The sequence below is a fragment of the Anastrepha ludens genome, chromosome 4 (assembly GCF_028408465.1).
Source record: "Anastrepha ludens isolate Willacy chromosome 4, idAnaLude1.1, whole genome shotgun sequence".
Lineage (NCBI taxonomy): Eukaryota > Metazoa > Arthropoda > Insecta > Diptera > Tephritidae > Anastrepha > Anastrepha ludens.
Genome location: NC_071500.1, coordinates 87,697,817 through 87,724,752, shown reverse-complemented (window position 1 = coordinate 87,724,752; position 26,936 = coordinate 87,697,817). Strand labels below are relative to the sequence as shown.

General features: G+C 35.0%; 1 protein-coding gene across 3 annotated transcripts in view; it reads right to left on the bottom strand.

Moving 5' to 3' along the window:
- LOC128860092 (F-box only protein 32) overlaps positions 1 to 26,936 on the bottom strand; it is a 40,905-nt gene that overhangs the window by 9,222 nt on the left and 4,747 nt on the right. For 2 of the 3 annotated variants that reach the window (XM_054097345.1, XM_054097346.1), the window contains exon 2: positions 25,403 to 25,877. In XM_054097345.1, coding sequence (XP_053953320.1) covers positions 25,403 to 25,506 — 104 coding nt within the window. In that variant the 5' untranslated portion in view covers positions 25,507 to 25,877. Of the gene's footprint in view, positions 1 to 25,402; positions 25,896 to 26,936 lie in introns of those variants that run through there. The other variant, XM_054097347.1, reaches the window with a different exon arrangement.

Here is a 26,936-nt window from a genome sequence, read left to right as displayed (position 1 = left end):
TGGAGTGCTTGTGGCGCCATTGTGGAGAACTGTTAGCTCTGCAGTACAGTGGAGTGCCTTTATATTCTGCACAATTTTTGTAGGAACTCCTTTTCATCCTAGGGAAGACCATATGGCAGTGCGCTTGATGGTATCAAAAGCCTTCTGGAAATCAATGAACACCATATAAAGTGGGGTGATCCATTCTAAAGATTGTTCAATAATTAACCTCCATTATTAAGTTTTTGCAATCTTTTGAGCTTGTGGGCTGATTGCTGACGATTTATGTACAAGTATATTCTTACTATTGTAGTAAACAGAGGACGTAATGAAAGTTAAAATTTCATTTTTTATTTTTTTTTTTTGCTTGGACAAAAACTAAATCTTAAATTTGATTTTTATTTTGTGATTTAATATATAATTCAAAATCTGACTTTCCTTTTTCCATCGAACATAAAAGTCAAATCTTTACCCTTATCAAACATAAAAGGTAAAATTTCATTCCTATTTTAAACGCAAAAATAAAATTAAAATACGTAAAATCGGTAAAAATTGGGAAAAATGGAATTTATTCCGGAGTAGTTTTTAATAAATATTTAGTATTTTTTTATTATTATTATTAAAACATGATGTATTGTTATGTGAATGGCAAACCTCCAAGTGTATTTCGCCATGAAAAATCTCTTTATAAAAAACTATCTGCCTTTCGGTGTCGGCTTAAGCTGTAAAACCCTCCATTTGTAGAACAACATCAAGGCGCTCACCACAAAGAGGACCAAACACCTTATAAAGAGTGTAAGCGCCAATTATATGTATATATATAGGTATATATATATTGATATAAACAAGAAAACTGCTATTTTTGATAAAAAAAATAAAAGTAAAGTTTTAATATTTGACCGATAAAATGCAAGTCAAATTTTAGGCATAATATTTGACCGGAAAAATTAAAATTTAGTTGTTATTTTTTATTGAACAGTACAGTTTGATCTCGCTAAACTTTTTCTTGTAGCAGAATCATTAAAAATTAGACTTCTGAACAAATTTGTATATCACCGCTGCAGATAAACCAAAGAATTTCGTTAAAACCTCACTCACTTTTTATTCCATTTCTACCTACACTTTGGGAAAAAGCTGTATATGAAAAATTCAATCCTATTTAAATAAAAGTGCGACCAATTATGAGCATTGTTTCATTACAACGCATTTCTTCAATTGATACTAAATTAATATAATATATAAATTGTAAGCTGCGTGCAACAAATACGCGGAATATTAGTTTCAGGCCATTGCCAAATAGATGACAATCAAAAATGTGCGACACTTGCGTAGACTAGTGCTCATGAGGCCAACATCCCTTAATGGGAAATCTTATTACACAAAATGTGATGGCAAAAACTCCAACTAAATTACACTTAAAGTGTCAATCGACCATCGACGCCATGAACGCAGTAGGGCAAGGACATTTGCGACAAGCTGCGGGAACTGAATAGATATACTCGTACATATATACTTGTAAGTACGCACACAAGTACGTGCTTGCAGCAGTATTAAACACCAATTGAGAGCAAAGCCTTTGCATGCTTCTAATACCGAAAAACTTTAAGTTTAAGCAGGGAAAGGTGTATGGAGTAATTGCAGCAGAGATATACAAACATAGAAGTATATTCATTTGCATTTAAGGACTTTCTCTGAGGTGCATGTGTATGCACAATGTACCTATGTATGTACAGGTATCCCTTGTATAACGCGGTCTTATACAACGCGGTTTCGATATAACGCGATTTGGAAAAATTAGGTTTCAGTACAACGGGAAATTTAGGCTTATATAATGCGAAGGGGAAAATACATAATTATAAAATCTGGTAACACTAAATTGCGTACCACATACTTATAATATGTAATGTATTTTTAATGTAAACCGGGAATTACCCTTTTTTGCCTTAGATAGATAGAATAGATATTAATCTAGCACCTTATTACGAAATTGAAAAGGAGCTTAAAAAAACCACCCACCAAAAACTGATAACAGATTTTGCAATTATAGAACCACAAGGTCCCAGAACGAGTTCCTTATCCAATAGCGAAAACTATGTTGAAGAAATATCTTCTGATGAAGCTATTGCTCCCCCAAAACGCCCACGTGCAAATATCTTTGAAGACAGTGAAACAGATTAATTACCATATGAAGTTTGAAGAATAACAATAAAGTTTTTAATAAACCTTTAATTTGTTTTAGTTTGTTTTCAAATTTTTTGTTTTGTGTTTTTAATTGTATTATAAAGTCTGAACTTTAGTATTGAGTTGAAATATATGTGCATCTGTTATTTTGTACGTATTTTATTTAAAAAAGAACCTATTGGAACATAACCCCCAAATTTATATGAAAACTATGTTTTAGATAACGCGGAATTACATAACGCGCAATTCTTCTGGAACGTAACTATCGCGTTATACGAGGGATACCTGTATTATGCCAGCGCCTTGAGTTGCACCAAGCATTTGCCTAACACTGTTAGTACGAGTAATGCGCCAATTGTCCTTGATACTGACATACATATGGATGCACATTAAGGTAAGCCGCCTTCCGTAGAAAAAATGGGTACTGGTTTCATTGAGATTATAAAATTTATTATATTTTAAGATGTCCGCCAAAATATTTCGGAAAGATATTCACATTTACCTTAAATTGATGTTAAAGTACCTAAAAAGATTGAATTTCTTGTAAATAAAATTAGTTTCTAAAAATATTTTTTTGTCTTAGAAGCTTAAATTGTTAAAAATTTGATTTCCCTTAAGGGGTTACATACGTCCAGAACTTTCAAAAAACTGATTTTTTTACATATTATTTTTTTATAGTTTTAGGATTTCTGTGGAAGTCAATTGTAAAAATTCCCCATAGATACAAAGTTATGGTAGAAAATGTAACTGCAGGTAGCTGTCCCTCGTTTGAGGCAGCTGCCCGGTACTTTCGAAGCCTTTCAGTCTATCGGTTCTTTTGTTATTTTAAAGTACCCATAGGGGCATCTATAAAACATTATGAGAGTATGTGTAGGTTAGACGTAAGTTAACAAAATAAATTTAAAAATTCGCGCGCGACATCGAGCGAAATGCACTTCAAAGTTTAAACTCGCTTTTCTCGAAACTACTTTTTTCGGCACGGTCTGCATTATAACTCACGTAGTTTTTAATATTTTTTGATGCGGTTTTTTTGTAAAATAAAGTGTTTTCTCTATAGATTTGATTTTTGATATTGTTCTTAAACAATTTTATAAACATAATTAAAGTGTGACATTTAGGACGTAAAACGCATACTTTTTTTTAAATGCCGTAAATTGCAAGATTATTCGAAATTTAAAAACCAAGCTTGACAGACTATAACTACAACTTTATTTTACAAGAATTTTTTTACATTTTACAGATCCATAAACATTTCAAGGAGAAATGATGCAAATATGAAATTTTTCATTGTACTTTGGGTCACGTAGTTTTTATATAATATACTAATTTTTGTCAAGAAAAATTAAAATAAATTTTTTTAAACAAAGTATACTAATAAACAAAGTATACAATTTTTGTATATTTATTTCTATTGTTATCCCTTCTAAAATCATTTTTTCTTTTAGCGCATTTTTGGGGCTGCTGAACGTATGTATCCCCTTAAACTTATCTTCCATCAAAAAGTTACTAATAGCATACAAAATCTAGGCCCTATGCTCCCGGGTTGAGTGAAAAAGGAAATAACCTACGGAGAACCTAAGGAGGAGCTTTTTCATGGCAGAAATACCCCCGGAGATTTGCCATTGCCTGCCGAGGGGCGACCGCTATTGGAAAAAACTTTTTCTTCACTTTTTGATGTTTCACGGAGATTTGAACCTGATACTCACGGATCAACCGACTTTTTGGAATGAAATTTCGAAAACAATTTTTTTTTTTCGGATAGTAAAAGATGATATTCCTTTGACATAATAATATGATGGTGCATCGGTTAGCTTAATTAATTTTTTTTTTTGAAAAACACCGCTAAATATTTTTATCACCAGTTTGAATCGCTTTTTCAAGAATAGCGCAGCTAATACATCCCACGAAAAAATTATAAGACCAACTAAGTTTCTTTTTTTTATTAGTTTTAGGCTAACAATTTATGTTTTTTTAATATTTAAAATTTTATTGGAAAATATTTAAAAAATATCTAGAAATAAGTACGCATTTCACGAGACTCACATTAACCATTAAGAAAAGTAAAATCTATAGCACGAAAAAATTTAAAACCAATGCCTTGGACAAGTCCAAGCTCTCAGTCAGAATACCATTGAACTACACTCGGATAGATTTCAGTAGAAAGTATAGAGAGGTAGGAAAAATTATATATCGCAACCTAATATCCTAAGTCATCCTGAAGACAGGATACGCATATCGGGCTGTACACGACCTCCATGGCAGCCATATGCTGACCACAGGCGTTGTGCTCTGTAATTACAACCACCAGTACTCTCATTTCCTTTCTGCTGAGTTTTAGGAGAAAGGTCACTATTTTCCAGTTTGGTTCTTTCACAAAGCACTTGGGTACTTTGCACGAGTTCAACTCAGACCTACGTCCTTTATGGGTAGACCTCATGAAGCCGTCAATCCATAGTTGAATCGATGCAGAATTGACACCTAGAAAGTGTTAAGAGCCTAGTGGCATACTTGCAGAGCCCTTATTAGCCAATTTATCAGCTAACTCGTTCCCCGCAAGACCACAATGTGCACGCACCCAAACAAGACTAACTTTGTTGTGTTTTGCAACACTGTTCAGTTTTGTCTTACATTCACCGACTAACTTAGAAGAGCAGCGTGGGTTAGCAAGTGTTTTCAGTGCAGCTTTTCTGTCACTACAAATTCCAATACTGCTACCCCGCCACTTTTTCTCAATTAACCAGTATGACACGTTCAAGATGGCATAGACTTCCGTAAGGAATACCGTGGCCATCTGCTGATATCGCTGTAATAGGTTCTCTGGACTTAACCATTGATCTCTATCTGGGATCAAAACATCATACTTCCTACCGAAGCTAACGAAAGGCATCTGTACAATGGCAACGAGAACCGTGTGCACCGCTCCGACAACTGGTGGTATATCTGACAGTGGCCAGTGCTTTCTTCATTTCCTCAGATTCCGTTTAACTTGAGCCTGTACGTCGCCTTGATCGCTTCCTTTCGAATTTGAAGATCTAGAGTTTGCAAGTTCAGAACGGCATTAAGGGCATCACCAGATGTTGTACTCATGGCACCTGTGATACCCAAGCACACACTTTTCTGTAATCTGTTTAGGGGTTTTATTCTGGAATTAACCATTGTATCCTTCCACCATACTACGGAGGCATATCCAATAATGGGTATAATCAGGGCGATGTACAACCAGTGTAATATGGCCGGTCTTCCTTGTTTATGCCAAAGGTTATCTTACACTGCCAGAAGACTTTTAGTGTCTGACAGACCTTCTGTTCGACGTGCGTCTTCCAGGTAAGATTACCATCTAGGATTACTCCTAAGTATTTAAATTCTTGGCGTTAGTTTATAATTTGGAGCTTAGTAATATGTGTTGGATCCTCCTTTCATCATATTTTGCTGAAGTCGTCGAGGCATCGATTTGATTATGTTTTTTATAATAAAATATTTTGATAAATTTTTGACCATTCGGCATTAACCACACTTCTAAGAATTTTACCGCTATCTAAATGTCTTCCATTTTTGGAAACCTAATGGCCCTAATCTACATACATTCACATATATATATACATATTCTGGTGTATGTGTGTGTATCGATAGGTAATGAGCGCGTCAAAAGCTCTTCACTCACGCCATTTTATTTTCCACTCGTGCATTGTGCATTCAAGAATTCACCTCTTCAGGCTGACTTTCACTTTCGCGTATTTCTTTCATAGCGCAAAGCAATTGGCATTTAGCGACACTTCAACAAATTTTTAATTGGTATAACTTTTTTCCCCCCATTTCTAACTAATCAGTGCCATCAACCAATAATTCATTCGCACTGACTAGTTGAAAGCAATGAAAATACTTGGAAAGGGCAGAGCAAAGATAATTACCTTTTCCAGCTTCTTGCATATGTATGTGTAAGTTTTCCACATTTCCTTTCTTCATCTCTGATTTTATTAAAAGCAAATAGGTATGGCAAATTTGCCAACTTCTACGCTCTAATGCAGCTCGGGTCGATTCATCATGGACCCAGTTGCAGAAACGGCACAAGCCATCACAGCTGGGACAACCACCAAGCGACAACTGACTGTCGAGGTTCAAAGGACATTAGCCAATAATAACGACCATTGAGGATGAGCAACAACAGTATGCATGTATGTACATTAATTTATAGAGTAAAAAAAATCTATAACAAGATTTGAACTAGTTTTGCGAATTGTATATAGTGAAATAGAAGGATGGAGGAAAGTTCGATAGGTATAGCGTGGAAAAGCAGGTCAAATGATAAGGTAAAGTGGATGGAGAGTATTGCGGGTCAAAGAGTAACCTACAAAACGCTATGGGTATTCAAATACTTATGTACTTAGATACGTGCTTTAGGGGTATAGACGGCTGTGCAGCGAATGAAAATAATATTTAGTTGGCGAGCAATAAATACTCAATTCGTGTAAAGTACATACATTTTATGTTTGTATGTTATGTGTATGAAATGTATACTTATATGTAAATATGAAATTAAATACAATACTTAAACTTTTCTAATTTTATTTTTATTTTTAAAGCAAATGAGCCCGCAGTTTTACTGCCATATGTAATATCCTACTGTGAAATGCTAAAGGTTGGTTGAGAAGTATAGAAAGCGACGACTATTCAACAGCAGAGGAGTCAAAACTTGTACGGCATTTTAATGCCTGATCTTTTATTTGAATACTCAAAATACTCAATAAATACTTACAAAGTATTTGAAGCTGAATGCCCCAATGCATTTTTTTTACAACGGAGGGCACCGAATATAGTGTAGTCATACAAATTTTTGTTTTAGAAGATTTATCAGCAATAGAAACTCATAAAATCATAGGTTAAAAGTGTTAAAGTAAACTGCTGCTTGTTCTCCAAATATGCATCGAAGGATTTTTGTGATTAACTCTTTTACATCACCGCTCAAAATGCGCGCGGTGCTGAAAATACTTTACGCCTAGTCGGCAAGACTTTTACTGTTTGTTCTAATGAATAAAAAAAATGTTACAGGACTACCAAAATTATTTAATTTTCTCAAGCTTTAAATAAAAAAAAGTATTTATTGCGGATTATTCCGTTCTTGGCGACAAGCGAAAGTTTTTGTTTGCGAATCATTCCGTTGAATGATGAGAAAAGTTTAACGAAGGCGAATTTACACAGGGTGACTTCGATATAGTAGCAATTTTTTTTTCTTGCGATATCGTGGCTTGAATGTGAAAGGTTCTTGCTTTTTTGTTGTTGCCTTAATGCCTTGTTTTTTGTTTACATTCTCATTGAAATTTTCAGCTTCAAACCAACAAACAGCAAAAACAAAAAGCATACAAATGTTATTGTTACTCTACAGAAGTCAGTTTCTACAAGGTGGCGCAGAATTAATCAACTTAATCAACCAATGAAAAAAAAAATAGTTTACCTTGACCTTTACGCGGTTAGTTGTATGTTTGTTTCGATACTGCAGCTGTCTTGTTCACAAGTCTTAAGGGTCCCGATGGTCTAGAACTCGAAAATTTACTGTATTTTCAGGAATTTTTTTTACAACCAAAAAATAAAAAACGGTATTTAAATTTTTTAGGATTTTTTTAACTTCTTTTACATACAAAAGAGAAAAAAAAAATTTGTTCAATTTTAATGATTTTAAAAATGGCGCTGAAGTTGACCCTTCCGAAAAATGAAATATTGGCGATCTGGACGGCTCTTCTATTTATCTGAAACCCAGAAACCCCAAAATCTATAAATCAGTATGACTGTTGCTATGTCCCGCACTAGAATAAAAAAATAAAAACAAAATTTGACAAAATGAATTTGACACTCTAAAAATCGGTTTTTGTTTCAGTTTTTTAATAAAAAAAAAACGAAATAAGTGAAATAATAATATCGTCCCCTTAGTATTAAAATAGCCTATACATTTTTTGATGTTTTGAGAAAATGAATTTCAAACTTTTTGTCGAAAGTAGCTCTCACTCAAATCTGTTATGTCTGTAAATATTTATTATTTTTGAACTGACGTTTTGACCCAGTTTGTGGAACTAGAATTTGACAAAATTTTGACCACATATAAAATCGGCGATGGAGAATCCAAAAATTCAATAAAAAAGGATATTGTTATACTAAGGGGCCGATATGATTCTAGTACGGGCGATAGCCATTGATGTTGTGAATAACATATTCAAATTTCAAACGATTCGATTGAATAGTTTTTGTTTTTCTGACAACACTAGGTTGAAAAAAGTTGTTTCGAGATAAATGAGTTTAAAGTTTAAGGTACAGGAGCCCGCGGACTGCTCTATAATATTGGGAATTTCCGCATGAAAATTTCGCAGTATATTCTTAAGATACTATTATTATGTATGTTCGGAATATCGAAAAAACAAAAAAATCGATTTTTTTTTATTTCCAGACCACCTTTGCTATTTGCAAAAATAATAAATCTTTCGATAAGATGAATAATTTCCCTCATACAGATTACATATTTACAGATCGGTAGAAAAATAGGAAAAGAAAAATAAAAGAATAGGAATTTTTAAATGAAATTCGTGTTTTTTTGTCAACGTAAGCTCCTTCAACTGCAATATATTCACTCCACCAATTCTATATCATCTCTATAATGCTTCTCTGGATGCTTAGCAAAGTTCTGTGAACAAAAATCTCTCGCATGGTACCTAAGTATCGAAAAATGGTTTGATTTTTTTTTACTGAAACACCACTTCTGGTGCCAAGAAAAAAGGTTTGCCGGAATACCTTTCTTCAATTCTCAACGTGTCCTTCTGAGCTAATAAACATTTTTTTAGCTAAGTTCACAGTGCCTTACGGCTGAAAGAAATTGCAGCTGTTCTGTAGTAAAAACTGTAGCAAACTATGCCCTTATTAAGTTAGGTTAGTTTATGTTATATGGTTGCCCAAATTCGTCTGTTGTAAGGAGAAAAGGGAAGCAGAAAAAGAGGAAAAGCTAAAAGTGCTGAAAGGCCCATCTTTTTTGACACTAGGTGAGTTTTTGTATATGAATACTTGTATGTATGTACGAGTATGTATGTAAGGATGTATGTTTGTATGAATGGATGTATGAATGTATGTATGGATGTATGCTTGTATGTATGTATGCATGCTATTTGAAATTCCATAATATTTGAATTTATTCATACCATTCATTCTTGTTAAGCTCGAGTACATTAATGTGTGTCATTTTGATTTCGAACTGACCTATTTTACTTTTTGCTTATGTGTGTATGTGTTTATATGTTATTACCTATGTATGCATATGTATTAGGGTGCCTCAGGAAAAAGATTTGCAGTTTTTTTTTTCAAAATTATATAACTTATTATATTTTAAGACATATGCCAAAGAATTTCGGTAACATATAAAGATTTACGTAGGCTGAAGCGATTTGCAAATATCTACGAAAACCGTGTTTTTTATAAATAAAATTCGTTTTTTTTATTTTTTAGGAAAAATCTCCCCAATTGTTGGTGAAGAGCTTAGGCTAAAGAGTTCTGTAATTTTTAAATTTTTTTTTCACTGCAATCAAAATAATGAGATTTTAATGCTACTTGAGACGTTTTTTTTGAAGATAAATTTAAAGAAAACCTGAAAACCCCACCTAAATCTTAAACGATTTAGACTTAGGAAGGTACTTAAAAAGGCATTTTATTAATTTTTTTTTAATTAAATATTTATTTTTTAATAATAATTGAAAAATTAACCTATTCACTCATAGAATTGTTTCCCCCAAATATTAAAATTTTGAGTCTTTTTAAACTTAAACTTTTCTATCACCTGTGACGATTTTTTGGAAAATATTATATATATATATATAGAATTGGCGCGTCCACCCTTTTTGGGTGTTTGGCCGAGCTCCTCCTCCTATTTGTGGTGTGCGTCTTGATGCTGTTCCACAAATGGAGGGACCTACAGTTTCGGGACCTACACTCGGAGGTTTGCCATTGCCTGCCGAGGGGCGGCCGTTTTTTTTTAATTGTTTTCTTAATTTTGGTGAGATTCGAACGGTGTCTCTGTGAATTCCGAATGGTAGTCACGCACCAACCCATTCGGCTAGGGCGGGAAATATTACTTCGGGGACAAATAAACCCATTATTTTCTCGGTAGATGACTCTAGTGATTGATATCTCGTAAAGTATTGATCAAACAATTTAAAGTTTATGCTCGTTGTCAAGATGACATTTCACACTAAAAAAATTCGTTTGCTGTTTTTTTGTTTGTTCCATTCAGTTGTGAGTTTCAAGATGTAAACAATGGAAGTCAAGAAAGATAAAATTCGGGTAATTTTACAGTTTTTCTGAGATGAAGGTGAAAAGGCAAAAATGCAAGCAAGGCTGCTGAAATTGTGAATGGTGTCGATATTTTAACAGCGAATTATGTGTAATTTTGATTTCATCGATTCCGTTTAGGCATTTTTGATGTTAAAAAAAATGTCGACAATGTCGAAAATGTTAAGAAAATCACAGAAATAATCGAAATTGAGCGGCATTTTAGTAGTCGTTGCATCGCCCAGGAGCTAAAGATCGACCATAAATGTTTTGAAAAAAAGTTTTTCTTTTTAAATTAGTTTTATTTTTAAAGACTGGGGTTTTAGAGAAATTTTCAAATGGGTACGGCTGAAGAAATATTTTGGCGGAAGTCGTAGAATATAATACATATACATTTTATAATTTCAATGGGAAAATAGTACAAATTTTTGTACGTCCCTAATGTATGCATATACGAGTACATTTAAATTTTTCCAAATTTGAAATATTCGAAAATATTAGGAAATTGGTAATAAATTTGAATTGCATGTAGTTTCTTCTCATACAAACTTCATTTATTGCTGTGGCATGCGCATTTGTCTGGCTACTGTAATCTATTTTGGGCTCCAAGCTCACATAAATTGAGTGCTGATGAATAAAATTCTATTTGGAATGTATGAAAGCACACATAACGGCATTTGTACGTATGTAAGGGGGTAAGTGTGTGGGTAAGTGAGTAGGAAAAATGAAGCTTTATCTCGCCTTGAAGCTCTTAGCCGAAAAGCGAAAAAACATTTATTATAAATATACGAGACAAGTTGACATTTTTGTTCAACTTGTTGACTAAAATAAAAGGTACTGAGTTTTTTAAGAGTATTCCAAAATTAGGACAAAAATTTTAGTGGAATAAAATTTTAAGTTGGTTTAAAAGGAAAGAGACATAAAACTGGAAGTAAAATTAGTACAAATTAGCAAAAATGGCACAATAATGTAAAATTTGTGTTTTTTTTAATTATTTTGTATTATTTACAAGCGAAGGGTATTACGGGGTTAGGGGTTACTGCTACAACAACAACAACGGGGCTAGGGGTGGTCAGAATTAAAAAAAAAAATGGATTTTTGTAATTTTCTTAAAGTATTGTGTGAAAATTTGAAGTGAATACGACAAATACTTTTCGAGTTATTCAACAATTAACAAAGGGTGCTCGGGCGCTCCGGAGCTCGATAGCAAAACTTTAAATGCATTTTTTTCAAAATCATGTTTTTTCAACTGGTGATCACTGTAACTTAAAACCCACTTGGTAGATTTCAATAAAATGTACATACATGTGCTACATACAAACAGTGATAACTTTTACAATTATAATTTTTTTTTTAAATTTTGCTAAAGTCAAGTCGAAACATGATGATATTCATGTTAATTTTTTTTTTTTTGCAAAATAATGGAATTGACTAGCAAAAAAATGATTGAAAATCATCATTTTTTCGGGCCTCTGACTACCCCTAACCCCTTAAAAATTAATCACCCTATCGGAATATTTATAATTTTTGCAAATGGCGTCGTAAGTCAATAGAGCGCGTAAAGATCAAAATAAAGATTACCATCACTCAAAATCATTTTTTTTATTCAGTAAAAGGTTATCCAAACAAATGATTAATTTTTCGCCACCTGAAAATAAATATATTTACTTTTATAACATATTTACATATAATGATGTTACTTTTTGGAGCCTTTGCAACCTTCACTTCTTTTTAAACTCATAGTTATGCAAACTGTAAATGAACTTGAAAGTTTGTAACAACAAAAAATGCAAAAATCGAAAGTTGCAGTTGCAATCGTATTCGGTATTTAAAGGTCATACCATATTACAGAGGATCGATTTTACGCAACACGCACACAAACTCACACACACTGAGAGTGAAAGAGCATACGAGTCACTCTACTCGCTTTTCAATGTCCTTTGCGAGCAAACGGACTCTGCAGCTGCAATTCACCCACCCAAACTTGCCACCCATTAAATTGTTGCATTGCCACATATGTAAGTACAGAAATGTGTCCATCTGCGCGTGCCAGCATATTAGTGAAATTGTTTTTGCTGATAATGTTGTTGGTGTTGTTATTGCTGTTGTCCTTAGTTGGCAGTGGTTTTGTTTGCGCTGTTGCACGAAGGTCGACAATATGCAATAGCAAAATGGGCAACAAGCAACTATTGCTTTATTTTATACTATGAATTTGTGTATATAAGTATATGTGTGCGTGTGCGCTCTAGTAAATCCGTAGTTTACTACATTTGTATGCATTTCTCTTATAAATATCCGTTTTGTGGTGCCATCTGCATTTCCCTGCGGTTTTTGTTGCTGTTGTTGTTCCCAGGACGTTTACGAAGGAATTCGGTCAAGTTTATGCGATAGAGTCACCCTGTTGTAAATGAAGGTGGATTTGCAGACTGCATCATTCATTTCTCATTGCCACATTTTGAGCCAAAATAAATTACTTTTTCTTTCCGCTTGATTAAGTAACTAATCCACTGCCTTCATATTTCAGCACGTTTTTAATTTATTAGATATTAAACGACTTGCATAGCGAGTTTAAAAGAGACCTATTTGATGCATCTGAGCACTTCTTGGCGATTCTTATTCCATATTTTAAGTGACTGAAAAATTCCATTGCTTGCCGAAGGGCGACCGCCATTAGAAAAAACTTTTTCTTCATTTTGGTCTTTAACCGAGATTCGAACCTACGTTCTCTTTGAATTCCGAATGGTAGTCACGCACCAAACTACATATTCGGCTACGCAGCCGCGGGTAACCAGCTAGCAACGACAGTTTTTCCAATTATTATTGCTGCGCAACTAAGTTCCCGCTGTTTGTCAATAGATGCCGCCAGCAGTGTGTGCTAGTCGATTCTAACATAACCTAAACGTCAAAAACCAAGCCTAGACATATGGTAAACAAACTGCTTCAACATATTAGTGATTTTGTTTTGGTATCATATACTTTTGGTTTTGTGAAAATGTCTGATTTTGTGCCGAATAATCGTCATTTGCGGAAAGTGTTGGGTTTCCTCTTTCATTTGAAAAAAAAACGGTGGCTGAAGCGCATCGAGAGCTACAAAAAGTTTGTGGAGATGCTGATTAAAGTGAAACAACATGCCGAGATTGGTTCAGTCGCTTCAAAGACGGTGATTTTAATGTTGAATACCGTCCGCGTGAAGGAAGGCCAAAAACTTTCGAAGACGCTGAATTTGAGGCATTGCTCAATGAGGATCCGTGTCAAAAGCAAGAATAGCTTGCTTCAGTATTAGGAGTTACCCGCCAATCCATTTCCAAGTGATTGCATGCTTTGGGAATGATTCAGAAATCGGGGACTGGGGTTCCTTACGAGTTAAAACCAAGAGATGTTGAACGTCATTTTTTCGGATGTTGAACAACTGCTCCAGCGGCAAAAAGAGTTTTCTTCATCGCATCGTGACGGGTGATGAAAAATGGATTCATTACAGCAATCCAAAGAATAGAAAGTCATGGAAACTGCCCGGTCATGCTTCTACGTAGTCGCCTCGGCCGATCGATATCGACTTCAATTGATGCGATTGAGCCGAGCACTTATAACCATTTTACCAGAATAAAGTTGAATTTTCATCAAAACTTAGTTGCGCACATAATATATTTCAGCAGCTGTTAAATACTAATGACATCCAGCTGTCAAAAAAATGTTATTGCCATTTAAGAAGGCTTATCGAAATTCAGTTGTAGATACGCAGCTCTGGAAAATTTCCTTACACGAGGTCCATTTTTGGATTAGCAGCTATGCCAGCAAACAAAATGGCCATTATTGGAGCAAACAAACTCCACACAATTTCCAAACAACAAGGCATCGATAAACATTGACTGCTTGGTGCGGTTTATGGCTTGCACCTTTACCATCAATGATTCTCGTTGAAGTGTGATGTTAACCGAATTTTTGTGATCAAAGCTCGACAACATCGATATATACGAGCTGTGGTTTCTATGAGATGCTGCGACATGCCATAAAAGCGGGGTAACGCTCGAAGTTGTGAAGGAGAAATTTGACGGTTGGGTCAATTCACGACGAGTGATCATCAATTGGTCGCCACAATCATACGACTTGACTCAATTATTTTCTCTGGAGCTATATTAAGTCCTTAGTCCTTTCGCTTATAAGCTAATCATTTTGTACGAGCTCGAGTTACATAGTATTTGCTTTTGTCGTGGTGCTAATTTCTTGTTAATTAGATTTTGCATGATCACCTTGTGCTAAAAAAGGCGTTTTCACGTTGGATTCCATACAATGCAAAAAACAGCATTTAAGCGCGACTGGACAAAGTGCTTCGAAAATTAGTTCCAACGAATGCAAAAGTGTATTGATCATCATGGGGAATATTTTGAAAAGCAATAAAACCGTTTATTTTTCCATTAGTACTTTTTGATTGCCCCTAATAATTTAACCTTCGCTTTGCAAATTTTAGACTTTCGCAATGATAACGCCTTTCTGCATTCATAAGAACCATTAAATATACAATACTTATTTGTTTTATTTTGCAAATCGTAAACGTTTCTGCTGCTTACGCTCCATACTTAAACAGGCATTTTCCAATGTACGAAATTACTTCCTTCATGCTTGCTGCACCTTTTAATTGATAACAACAACTTGAAGTTTACTACGCACAACCTCAGCTTGCTGAGTCACACTTGCTCGGGTTGGCGTAGCGACGCTATTGCATTTTACATGCCAGCGCTGCTTTCTTCAATAGCAACGTTGTAACGCTGACACCTGTCAATGTTGCTACTCGTATGCTCAGCTGGTGTTCACCATTAGCGCTCCAGGTGCGTTGCTCAACATATGAAGTAGTTGCCTACATATAAATAAGTGTGTACGTACATAACTCTTTTATAGTTGCATTTGTAAATATGGATTTATGCATTTAAGGCTGATGTTGTTGAAATTAATTTTGTTTCATCTAATTTGTATGCATCAGTGCTAACAATACATTACATAGAACATAATTCCAGTTCCAGACACCACTAAAAATTTTAGTTTTTGTAGCATTACTTTTCTACTTGAGTATGTTTGGATAACACAGGAATACACGGTTTTGTACCTGAGTAACCAAAGTCTGTTCATAAAGTAATTTTTTATGCTGATTCCGAATCGGGAGTTTATTTTTCCCTAATTCATCAATTTTTCGAGATAATTGAATTAACGATTTTTTACAATTTTCAACCAAACAAGGCGCATTCCTTAACACATTGACTGCCACGTCGGCCATATATGTGTGACACTGTACTATGCGGTTTACGCCTCGTCGGACACATATGTCCGACACGACTATTATTCTCTCTCGCCCTGTTACACAGCAACGATTGACGATAAATATGATTTTATTGCAATAATAAAATATATGGCTCCCCATGAAATTTCTGTTATAGTGGCTTCGTCGCAGCTCAAAAAAAAATTTTCTTTTCGACATTCCGTAACACAAATATTATCAACCAATATAACGCGATCAAGTATTCTTGTTTACTGAGCATGTAATAAGCTTTGACTTGTTTCTGTTTGCAAAAATAACGGATTCAAACATCGAAATACATTGTCGTCATATAACGTTGTTTGGTGTTTGTTTGCAAAAACAACATACTCCCAATTGTTTTGTTTTTGCAAAACGAAGTAGAGCTTGTATGACGACGATGTATTTTGATGTTTAGCCAATGTTTTTGTCGTGCATATATGTCCGCCATGGCCCTGAGTTAAAAAAAGTCGGTAGGCGCCACGTCGACCATATGTGTGTGACATACTAATTAGTTAAAAATTCGCCTTGTTTCGTTCGGGGCTGACGGCCACATGGACTCGGCGAAAGAAAAAAAAATCAGCTGATTTACCGATACCACCCAAGAATGACAGAATAACGATTACGCCTTCCGAATTCGCCGTGTCGTAAGAGCGGAAGAGGAAGAGTAGACAAAAACAATAGAAGCAACCAACATTATAAATTAAAAACACACCTACATACTTTCTTGTTACGGTGTATTTCGCAAAAAAAAAACAACAAACTGCATTTGGATTATTTATATTCATTTGTACTTTAACAATTTAACACGGGACACTTCGTTTTCATCAGTTTGATTAGTTTAATCTCACAAATCACAATATTACCAATCCATCCACTGAATTTTCACAAACATGCGATTTCTCCTACTTTTGTTTGTTTTGTTCATTGACTTGTCAAAATCGCGAAAAATAAAGTAACTAGCGCCACCTGCGTTTTCGTTTTCGTTTATTTCAAGTCTAAAACGTAATTATTGTTTTTACAGACCACTTAGATCTAATATTAGCTTAAATTACTACAGATAATTATTAAATAAATTAGAAAAAATAGTTTAGAAATTTATAAAATTCATTCTTAGAAACCGAAAAGTCAAACGGAATAGAACTCGAGTTCTCATTGAATTCTCGTAAAGCGCGGGCATAATTCGAGTGAAGAAATTTAAGATGAAATGGGTAAGTATTGCGTAGAGATCTAGTAGGAATATGAAAGTGAATGCAACGTAATAGGCATGAACAGTCAATTTTGTCTTTTAATTACACTAAAAACAAAAGACAGTGAGAGTATACATATGCAGACCTTCTACTCACCAGACATTTTAAGTTAATTAAAATCAAACGAGTTACTCAATTCGCTTTGAGCTTTAATAGATTCGCTTTGCACCAAGCATAGAATTTTATTTAATAATCAATCAATATTGAGACATATAGTGTTGTGTAACTTTTTCGTTTTTATTCCTGTATTTCTGTTTTACGTAATAATTATAATCCTTTCAATTCTCTGCAAACCTTGCTACAAGCGCTCGCCCGGCTCGTCGCTCATATAACCTGAATTTAATGAAATTTAAGTAACCGATACAAGCAGCTTTCCTTTTGTAACTCAGCAGCAGTACCGCGTCAATTTTCCCATAGTTGTCACTTTTCCGATATTCAAGGAAGTTATGAACGATGCTCCTGAAAGATGCCCATGGTGGCTTTTCTGTGGTTGTTAAATGTCGCGCAAAGTTGTTCTACGCCAAAAAAGTTCCTTACTGTCAGGCCCAACGAAAATCTCCTCTTTTTTTGGCGTAAGAAATCTTGAGAAACAGACGAGTTAAGTACTGAAAAGCCCTGATAATTTTGTATGAGAATCTTTTTGATGGCACAAATAATCTCGAAGGTTTGACATTGTCTGCCGAGGGGCGATTGCTACTAGAAAAAAATTGTTTTATGAATTGGTGAAAAGAAATACTCGAATTTTGTATCTAGGAAGTAAAAAGCTCTGACCAGATGTCTTTAGTGAGCTGTTTTTGGCGTTGTATTGCGTCGGGCCACACTTTATAGCGACTTAAAGGTTACATTACTTCTTAGAAAAACTTTGTTGACAGTTTTGTGTTTGGCGAAACAGTTGTGCGGTACAATAGTTATTCCAAAATGGAGGTAAGAAACTATATAAAATTAGATGCAGTCTTCTGTACAGCTACCACCAAGGTAAAAGTTCGGAGCCGGCGATTAAAAGATGTGTATTTTTATGGGCCTAACGTAGTATCAAATGCAATTGGTTATAATGATTCCGTTCTGTAAATATTCCGTAGGTATTAAAAAAATAATTAAAAAATAAAAACCTAAAGTCAATCATGTATACATGATTGCTAAAACTCAGAACGATCGCTCAGGGCATTCATTATTATAGGGCATAACGCCTGGCATAGCCTGTCATTATTGTGGGTAGTATTCATTACGTTCTGTCTAGTGGTTCATTAAAAAATGTATGTGTAATTCTATGATTTCCTCAAACGCATTTTCCGGAAGAAAAATTAAACATTTCACTGCAATGAAAAACCCCTCGACTTTGTTACATAAAACGTTTGCGTATAATTCCCCCATTCAAGTAAATTGGCATTGTAGAAGTGACAGGCCGGCACCGCCATTGTGTAATAGTGGAGATTATGCAAAAAGAAAAGAGAAAAAAACACACAAAAACAAAAAAAAAATACTACCTGTCAGTTAAACAAAAATGCATTGCCACTAGCTGCACCAGTCGGTTCCAGCTGATTGCAGCAAAGCCAGCTGAATAAGCAGTCGCCACAGCCCGGAAGACAGTTATGTATGGTACAATGTGTACACATGCAATGGCAAGCATTATAGGAATAATGGAAAAGTCTTGCCGCTTTATTTTTTCCTACTAGTTTTTTTTTTTGCTTTGTTTTGCTGCGGTTCGTAAGCGTGTTAGACCCCATGACAGACTGGCAGATATTGAGGCATGCGAAATACCATAATCCATTACGAGTGTTCGCCAAGCCTCCAAGTGATAGTGGCTTAATTTGATGCCGACAAATATTCACACACAAGCATACACACATACTAGTTCATATGTATACATTAACATATTTCTACAAAGTCAATAAATCTGTCATTTTATTACCCTTACCATGCCAGTTCGCAACTTTTCCTTTATGGCTGTTGGCGCTCATTGTGCGGTGTAAAAGGCGGCACCCGAATCGCCCCTGCGAAATAAGTGAAATATTTACATTTGTAGTTACACGCGAATTGGGGCTCGCCGCCCGCTTTGTCTGCTGTAGTATTTTTCTTTTATTATCATTTCGAAGTCTTGCCTTTTATGCTCAGCCTATCAGACCGTTTTGATTTGCATTTCATGAGGTTGTAAATATTATTGCAGATAAAAGATGTTAAGGAAGGAATGCGCAAATTTAAGAACTGAAATAATGGGTGGCTATGAATTCAAGAAAAACTAGAGCAATTAACTTTAGTTTGCTAACCTATCACTAACGTATTTGTATAAAGCAGTTTCAATATACATTCAACTGCATACAGTGGCGATCAAACTGTGGCGATCATTGTTTATCATATATTATATTAGTTTAAGCTTTAGTATTAGTAATCTATGAGAGTTGTACTGTAATCCATGAAAAAAATAATAAATAAATAAATGAAACTAAAAACATCGCTGCATATCTTTTTTTTTAATATAGTCCATACTACAGGCACTACAACAACTTAACTCAAACTAAGGGGTGATTTTTAGCTATTATCTTTTTAAACAGTTGGTTTAAACAGCTGACGCACGTTTCGTATTTTGTTTCACTGTCAAACTTTTTCAGTTTGGTCTATAATTTAACCATGAATCGTCTTACAAACGAACAACGCTTGCAAATCATTAAATTTTATTATAAATATGCGTGTTCTGTTAAGAAAGTTTATCGCGCGCTTTTTCCATTTTATGGTCACTTTAATCGGCCCACTGAAGCGGCTATTCGAGCTATTGTGACTAAATTTAGAACCAACTACATTATTGGGCATCACTCCACCAACACGCTTACGTAGAGTGGGAACTGAAGAAAATATCGCAGCTGTATCGGCCAGTGTTAATGATGACCATCAATTATCGATTCGTCGCCGTTCGCAGCAATTGGGCCTCTGTTACTCAACAACGTGGAAAATGTTGCGAAAGGATTTAGGTGTGAAGCCATTCAAAATACAGCTAGTGCAAAAATTGAAGCCGAACGACCGACTGCAACGCAGAATATTTTGTGAATGGTCTTTTGGAAAGTTGGCCGAAGATCCACTTTTTTATCGAAAAATTGTGTTCAGCGACGAAGCTCATTTTTGGATCAATGGATACGTAAATAAGCAGAATTGTCGATTTTGGAGTGAAGATCAGCCAGAGTGAAGATCAGCCAGGGCCGGAGGTATCATTGGACCGTACTTCTTCAAAGATGCTGCCAATCGTAACGTAACTGTGAATAGTCAGCGCTACCGTGAAATGATATCCAACTTTTTTTTGCCCAAAATGCAAGAGCTTGACTTGCATGACATGTGGTTTCAACGCGACGGTGCCACATGCCACACAACACGCGAAACAATGGACTTGTTGAGAGGCGAGTTCGGTGAACATTTTATTTCACGATCGGGACCTGTCAATTGGCCACCCAGATCGTGCGATATACCTGTAACGCCTTTAGATTAGTTTTTGTGGGGCTATGTTAAAGCTCATATCTATTCAGACAAGCCTGTTTCATTTAACGCGTTGGAAGACAACATTAAATCATTTATATGTGAGGTACCGGCCGAAACATTGGAGAGTATGCCAAAATTGGTAAGCGGATGGACCATTTGAAGCGCAGTCGCGGTCAACATTTGCGTGAAATAATCTTCAAACATTAAATATAAGGAAATACACTCGGAGGTTTGCCATTGCCTGCCGAGGGGCGACCGCTATTAGACAAAACTTTGTCTTCATTTTGGTTTTCACCGAGATTGGAAATGAGCTCCGAATGGTAGTCACGCACCAACCCATTCGGCTGCGGTTTTTATTATTGCACGGCCTTTTCAAACGACTCTCGCATTAAACTTACATAAAAATGTGTACTCCTCTACTGGTTAATAGTTGTTGCTTTCAATCCTTTCAAACAACCTGTGCATTAATTTTCGCTCTCCAAATTTATTTAGGCCATGAAGAAATTGCGAATTGAATTGCTTAGTACGCTGGTTTTTGAATCTGCTGTACGAGTATCTCTGGTGCTTGATTTTACGTCATTTTTACGTATCATTTCAGCGATCGATATAATCAAAAGTTGTGCTAAAAGAAGTTGCAAAAATGTAAAACGCACTAAAGCAAACTTTGATAAGTTTTGATTTTTGTTCGCTTTATTTTCGCACATAGCTATCAATCACAAGTAAATAAATAAAAAAATGTAATAAAACTGACGGAAAGTCTATCTGCATAGTGCTATTGCCCGTCGCTATTATCAAGGTGAAAGGTGTGAACATGACTCATGCCTGATTATACTACAATACTCGTATTATCTCTCATTTATGGATAGAGTGTCGTAAATTGCGAAATATCCATAAGAACTTGGAAAATAAATTGTACGCAATAGATCAGGTGCTTGCAAAAACAAAAAAACAGCTTAAGACTCCCAAGCAGCAGACAAGGAAACAACGAATGATTTAAGCCTAACACTGTCACAAAAAAGCTATTTGTTAGTCAGTTGCACTCATAGATGTTGCAGATTGGTTTGAGTGTTACGCTGAGATTGCAAGAGAGTTGTTAACTACCAACCATTTCGTCGTCCATTTGCCATTGCATATACGCCATTAAAATCTTTATCGTGCCACAATTTTATTGCTGACTTATTGTTATTGTGCTCCTGCTATTTCCGTTACGCACGTAACCTCCTCCTCAATGCGCTTTGCACACAGTGCGGCAAAAGTTTATAATTGCTCTTTCCACCTTCTACACACTTAGCGTTGTGAAGATTGAGAAAAGTAGCAGAAGGTTAATTAATCATTCTGATTGATAAACTACAATTTGTGGGAGCTAAAGCTAAACACTTGGGGAAAACTTATAAGCCAAATTATTGTTATTAATTAAACAGGCCGACAAGAATTTTACTAAAAACCAACTTTGAATTTGTTTGAATAGCTCTTTTTTAACAAGATATTGAATTTTAAAAATTTTTAATTTTCTGCATTTTTTTGTAGAATATTTTTATATTTTTGAATATTGATAAATTTATAAACTAAAATATATTTAAATGCGATATTTCGACGAAAAGAAAACTCATTTGAAAGAAGAAGATTTTCCTTTAAGATAGTGTGCGGAGTTACAAAAAAGAGGTCAGGATGTTACATAACCTCAAATGTAATCCAAATCGCCTGTTTTGCTCTTTTATGGCTAGTACTGATTTCACAGCCGTGAAATTTCGCCAGCAACATGGATTTGGCGTGCCATGAAATGTTGCTAGCAACATTCATTGCCAAATGAAAAGAAACATCAAATTTATGAGCATCACGACGGAAGCAATTGGCAAATTTTGATAAGAAATATCTTTTTAAATAAATTAAAATACAGATATTTAACAGCACTGAAGGCCCTAGTAGCCAGTATGGTAATTAAACTAGGGCTAGTGTATATATCCCCTATAAATAATATATATTGACACGAAAAATATAAACAAGATTTACTTTCACTCTTTGAGAAGGCGTTTCGCTTAAAAATGCCATGTCTTCGGAGTATTCGAACTCAGGCACCTTATTCGCAGTTCAGTTTTCACTCAATTTTAAATGGCATGCGAATTTTAAATAGGTGTGAAAAAATGTTGCTGGCATGTTGCGCGGTGTTTTCAGAGCATAAATTGAGTACTACATAGTTTGCCGTGAGTCTGCCTGAATACAATTTATACGGATTTTGACTTGAAAATCGAACTGAGTACTACACTTTAGTTTAAAATATTTCAGATTAGAGTAATTATGGCACGGAATTTTATTCCAGCACGACGAAAATCTTTGGAAAAATATGCTCTGGTTTGGGGTAAAATATATGGTCACAATTTTTTCGGACTGTGTTCTTACAACTTAGTAGTTTTCATTCTCAAGCTGTATGTAATATGTTAGCGCGCAGGGTAACCTTATTTACACAACGGTTCTTAGTATCGAGATGGATATTGATATATGCAAAATAAAATATTCGGAATGATGAACGCCATCGATTTAGCCAAGTTCGTATGACCGCATCAAACTGAGGTGGCGCGACGAAAATCGGTCTCAAGTAGCATTAGAGCGGTTAGTAGGCAATTGCAGTTTGAACAAAATTGCAAAAAAGTTTATTATTCAGCAACTACCAAGGAGGGGTAGTTAAAAATAAAGATATGGGATAACCTCAAAATAAAAAAATAACATTTAAAAATTTCGCAAAATGTACCCAATAGACACGCCGTTGAAAATTAGTAAAGGAAATTATTATTGATATATTCTTTTAAACAATTTTCTGAGTGCTCAGAATTTATGTGGCTAAAAGGGTATTTTTCTATCACAAACATAATTCTGAGACTAATCAGCCAAACGGACTCATTTCGAACACTTTTGGAGTCATAAATTCTGAGCTGAGCCTTAGCTGAAAGAATAAAATAAAAATAAGAATTCTGATACTTTTCTGACTCTAAAATGGTATGCATTTCAAAAAAATACAAGCAAATGCGAATGGAATGGTTAGCCAGCAATACATAAATATTTAGTTTTGCAAAATTATTCTCTTGATGTGTTATGATCAACGGAGTTTAACTTTAGCATCAACATATTGCCGGCAAAGGCATTAAAAATTCGCTTCAAACGTGGGAAATTTGAATGCCCATCAGAATCCTCGAGTTATGGCGATTATATTTGTAACTTGTGGCGAAGAATAGATGACTTTTTTTTAATATTTCGTAACATTCACTTTATAAAATATTTTTAATATACATTGAGATGTACTGTCAATATGCAATAAGTTCTGGAAATATTTTTCTCGGTACCACGCGAGGTTGAATTGCATCTATTGAAAACGACGTCTACAAAAAAAAACAAAAAATATTTGTTTGGCTATACACAGGAGCAAGAACTATTTGACCTGCGTGAGGATCTAAGGTATAATACACAACTGTAACCTTGCACTAATTCGCAATTTAAATTAAAATACACTTGAAAGTTACTCATACTACCAGGTGGCAACACAGGTCCTGTACTTCATCGGAAATGCAAAAAATGTTTTTAATTTATAAAATTGAAATTTATAAAAATACGATGTACCTTCTGCTCAAATATGAACGAGACGTTATCAATAAAACGGTCCGCGGATGACATATGGCAAAAATAAATTTTTTGTTTTGATTTGATATGTCACATAGTTTGTTTCTGTGCTACTGCAAACAAGTCAAGCTCGAGTGTGTTCTTCGAATTCTCTTTTATGACTTCAATTGTCTCAAAATGTTTTCCACGGAGCTGCAACTTGAGCTTGGGAAACAGGAAAAAGTCACATGGAGCCATATCAGGTGAATACGGTGCTTGCGGAACGATATTAACATTATTTTTGTTCAAATAATCGCGAACAAGACGTGATGTGTGAGCTAGTGCATTATCGTGATGCAAGAACCATGACTTGTTGTCCCACAATTCCTTCCTTTTAAGACGAATGTTCTCGCGCAAACGCTTTAAAACGTCTAAATAATATTCAGCGTTAACCGATCGGCCTTGCTGAAGGAACTCCGAGTGCACCACACCTTCGTAATCGAAAAAAAACAGTCAGCATAACCTTAATTTTTGAGCGACTTTGGCGTGGTTTTTTGGGTTGATGTACGGCCCTCTTTGAACGATTTGTACTACTGGAAAACACGTGCACGCGAGCAGAGTCCCCATAGGTTGTCTGCAACATTTTTAAGGCGTCTGAAGCCGAAATTTTGTTGGAATAACAAAATTTCAAACAAATTCTTTGTTCAGCTTGAATTTCCATCGTTAAATTCGAAAAAACACACTCGAGCTTGACTTGTTAACAGTAGCACAGAAAACAAGCTATGTGACATATCACGCTGAAATTTGCCATGTAAGCTTATAACAGTCCTACCAAAAAACAAAAAATTTATTTTTGCCATATGTCATCCGCGGACCGTTTTATTCCTCATATTTGAGCAGGTATATTAAGTACGTAATATACATTTATATTTATAGATATCTGTATTATAGAGTTTTTTTAAATAATCAGAATTTACGGGCCTTCCTCCTGTAATAGGTACGTGTAGTATGAGTAACTTTGAAATGCATTGTGCAAAGTTTTGATGAAAATTCGTTGATTTTTTTTAATTTGCACAAAGTTTGAAACTTGGATTTATGTAGTTTTTGTATGAGGATGAATTATATTTATAATATTTTCAGAAAAAATATTAAAAATTTAATAAGAAACAAGCAAAATGGTCAAATAATCAATAAGTCTCCGTGACATAAATATTAACCACACGGCTGTTCACGTAATTATCAGCATTTTTTGCGAAAATTCAGCCAGAAAGGGTCCAGTGATATACAGTTGTGTAAATATAATTGTTTCAATGAGTTTAGACAATAATCATTTTTGTTTAAAGTTTTAGCTTTAACTCACCTCTTACGTTTGCCGCACTCGAGCACCTTTTTGCAAACCCAGCCTTCATCGGTTTTGACCCATGCTTCACCGGGTGAACGCCAGTCTCTCGAATAGAATGGCATTTTAAATACTTTATATACACCTACTTCTCACAGATGCTCTAATTTTTTGTTGCTTGTTGCTGCTGCTGTTGCTGCCCTTGCTGCAGTTGTTGCAGCTTATGTACGTAATTCTTGTTGCTTGCTTTAATTAATTTGCTGAATTTGCTTATCAAATTTTTTAATCGAATACAAATTACAATTCAATTTAAAGTTTAGTTTTGTTTTTGTTTCGAAACACTTATTATAATAGTTCTTGCTTACTTTAGTTTTTTGTTTTTATTTTGAATTTAAATTAAATCTCTTTTAATTTGCTTTGTTTTTTTGTTTCGTTCGGACGGTTTTACAGTTCCACACGCACGTTTGCTATTTTTACTTCGCTCGTTTATTTATGACTGAAAACGTTGAAATTTTAATTGCAATTATTGTGCCATTCTGAAATTGTATTTGGTGCGCTTGTATGTGTGTGTACACATATATATATATATATATATATAATTGGCGCGTACACCCTTTTTGGGTGTTTGGCCGAGCTCCTCCTCGTATTTGTGGTGTGCGCCTTGATGTTGTTCCACAAATGGAGGGACCTACAGTTTCAAGCCGACTCCGAACGGCAGATATTTTTATGAGGAGCTTTTTCATGGCAGAAATACACTCGGAGGTTTGCCATTGCCTGCCGAGGGGCGACCGCTATTAGAAAAATGTTTTTCTTAATTTTGGTGTTTTCACCGAGATTCGAACCGACGTTCTCTCTGTGAATTCCGAATGGTAGTCGCGCACCAACCCACTCGGCTACGGCAGCCATGCGTGTATGTTTTGTTGGTATTTGTGCATGCACTCATCTAGCTGTTGTTGCGAAATAGCCCAGTAATTTATTGTATGGTACAGGCATGGAAGTGGTAGGTATATGAATGCATCTGTCACCCTTTCAAGCCCATATTCACCCACCCATTGTCATAATCATCCATCATTTGCGTGGGTAAATGATTTTAATGCAATTCACTGATTCCGCAGTAATTGCTGTCGATGGCAATAATGAGGTGGAATAAAGGGAACGGTCGATGAGTAGCATTAAAATTTATTACAAAATTTCCAGAAAAAAAGAGGAAATTTCAATTGTAAGTTTCTGATTTTAGAAATTATTTCAGATGTTCCACGTAAATAAAAATGAGAATTCAAATAAGCGGAAAATATTGGAGTACTAATTTCTCTTGTCCGATTGAATTTAGATGAATCTCCAAGGACTTGTGATAATGACTGCAAGGGACTTCTGGAGAAACGGGCTCCACACAAACAGCGATAACTTTTGAAATTATTATTATTTTTTTTTTGAAATTGCTAAATTCAAGGCGAAACATGACGTTTTAATGCTATGTTTCTATTTTTGTAAACTAATATAATTAAACAAATTATTGAAAATCATAATTTTTTCGGGACTCTGACTACTCCTAACC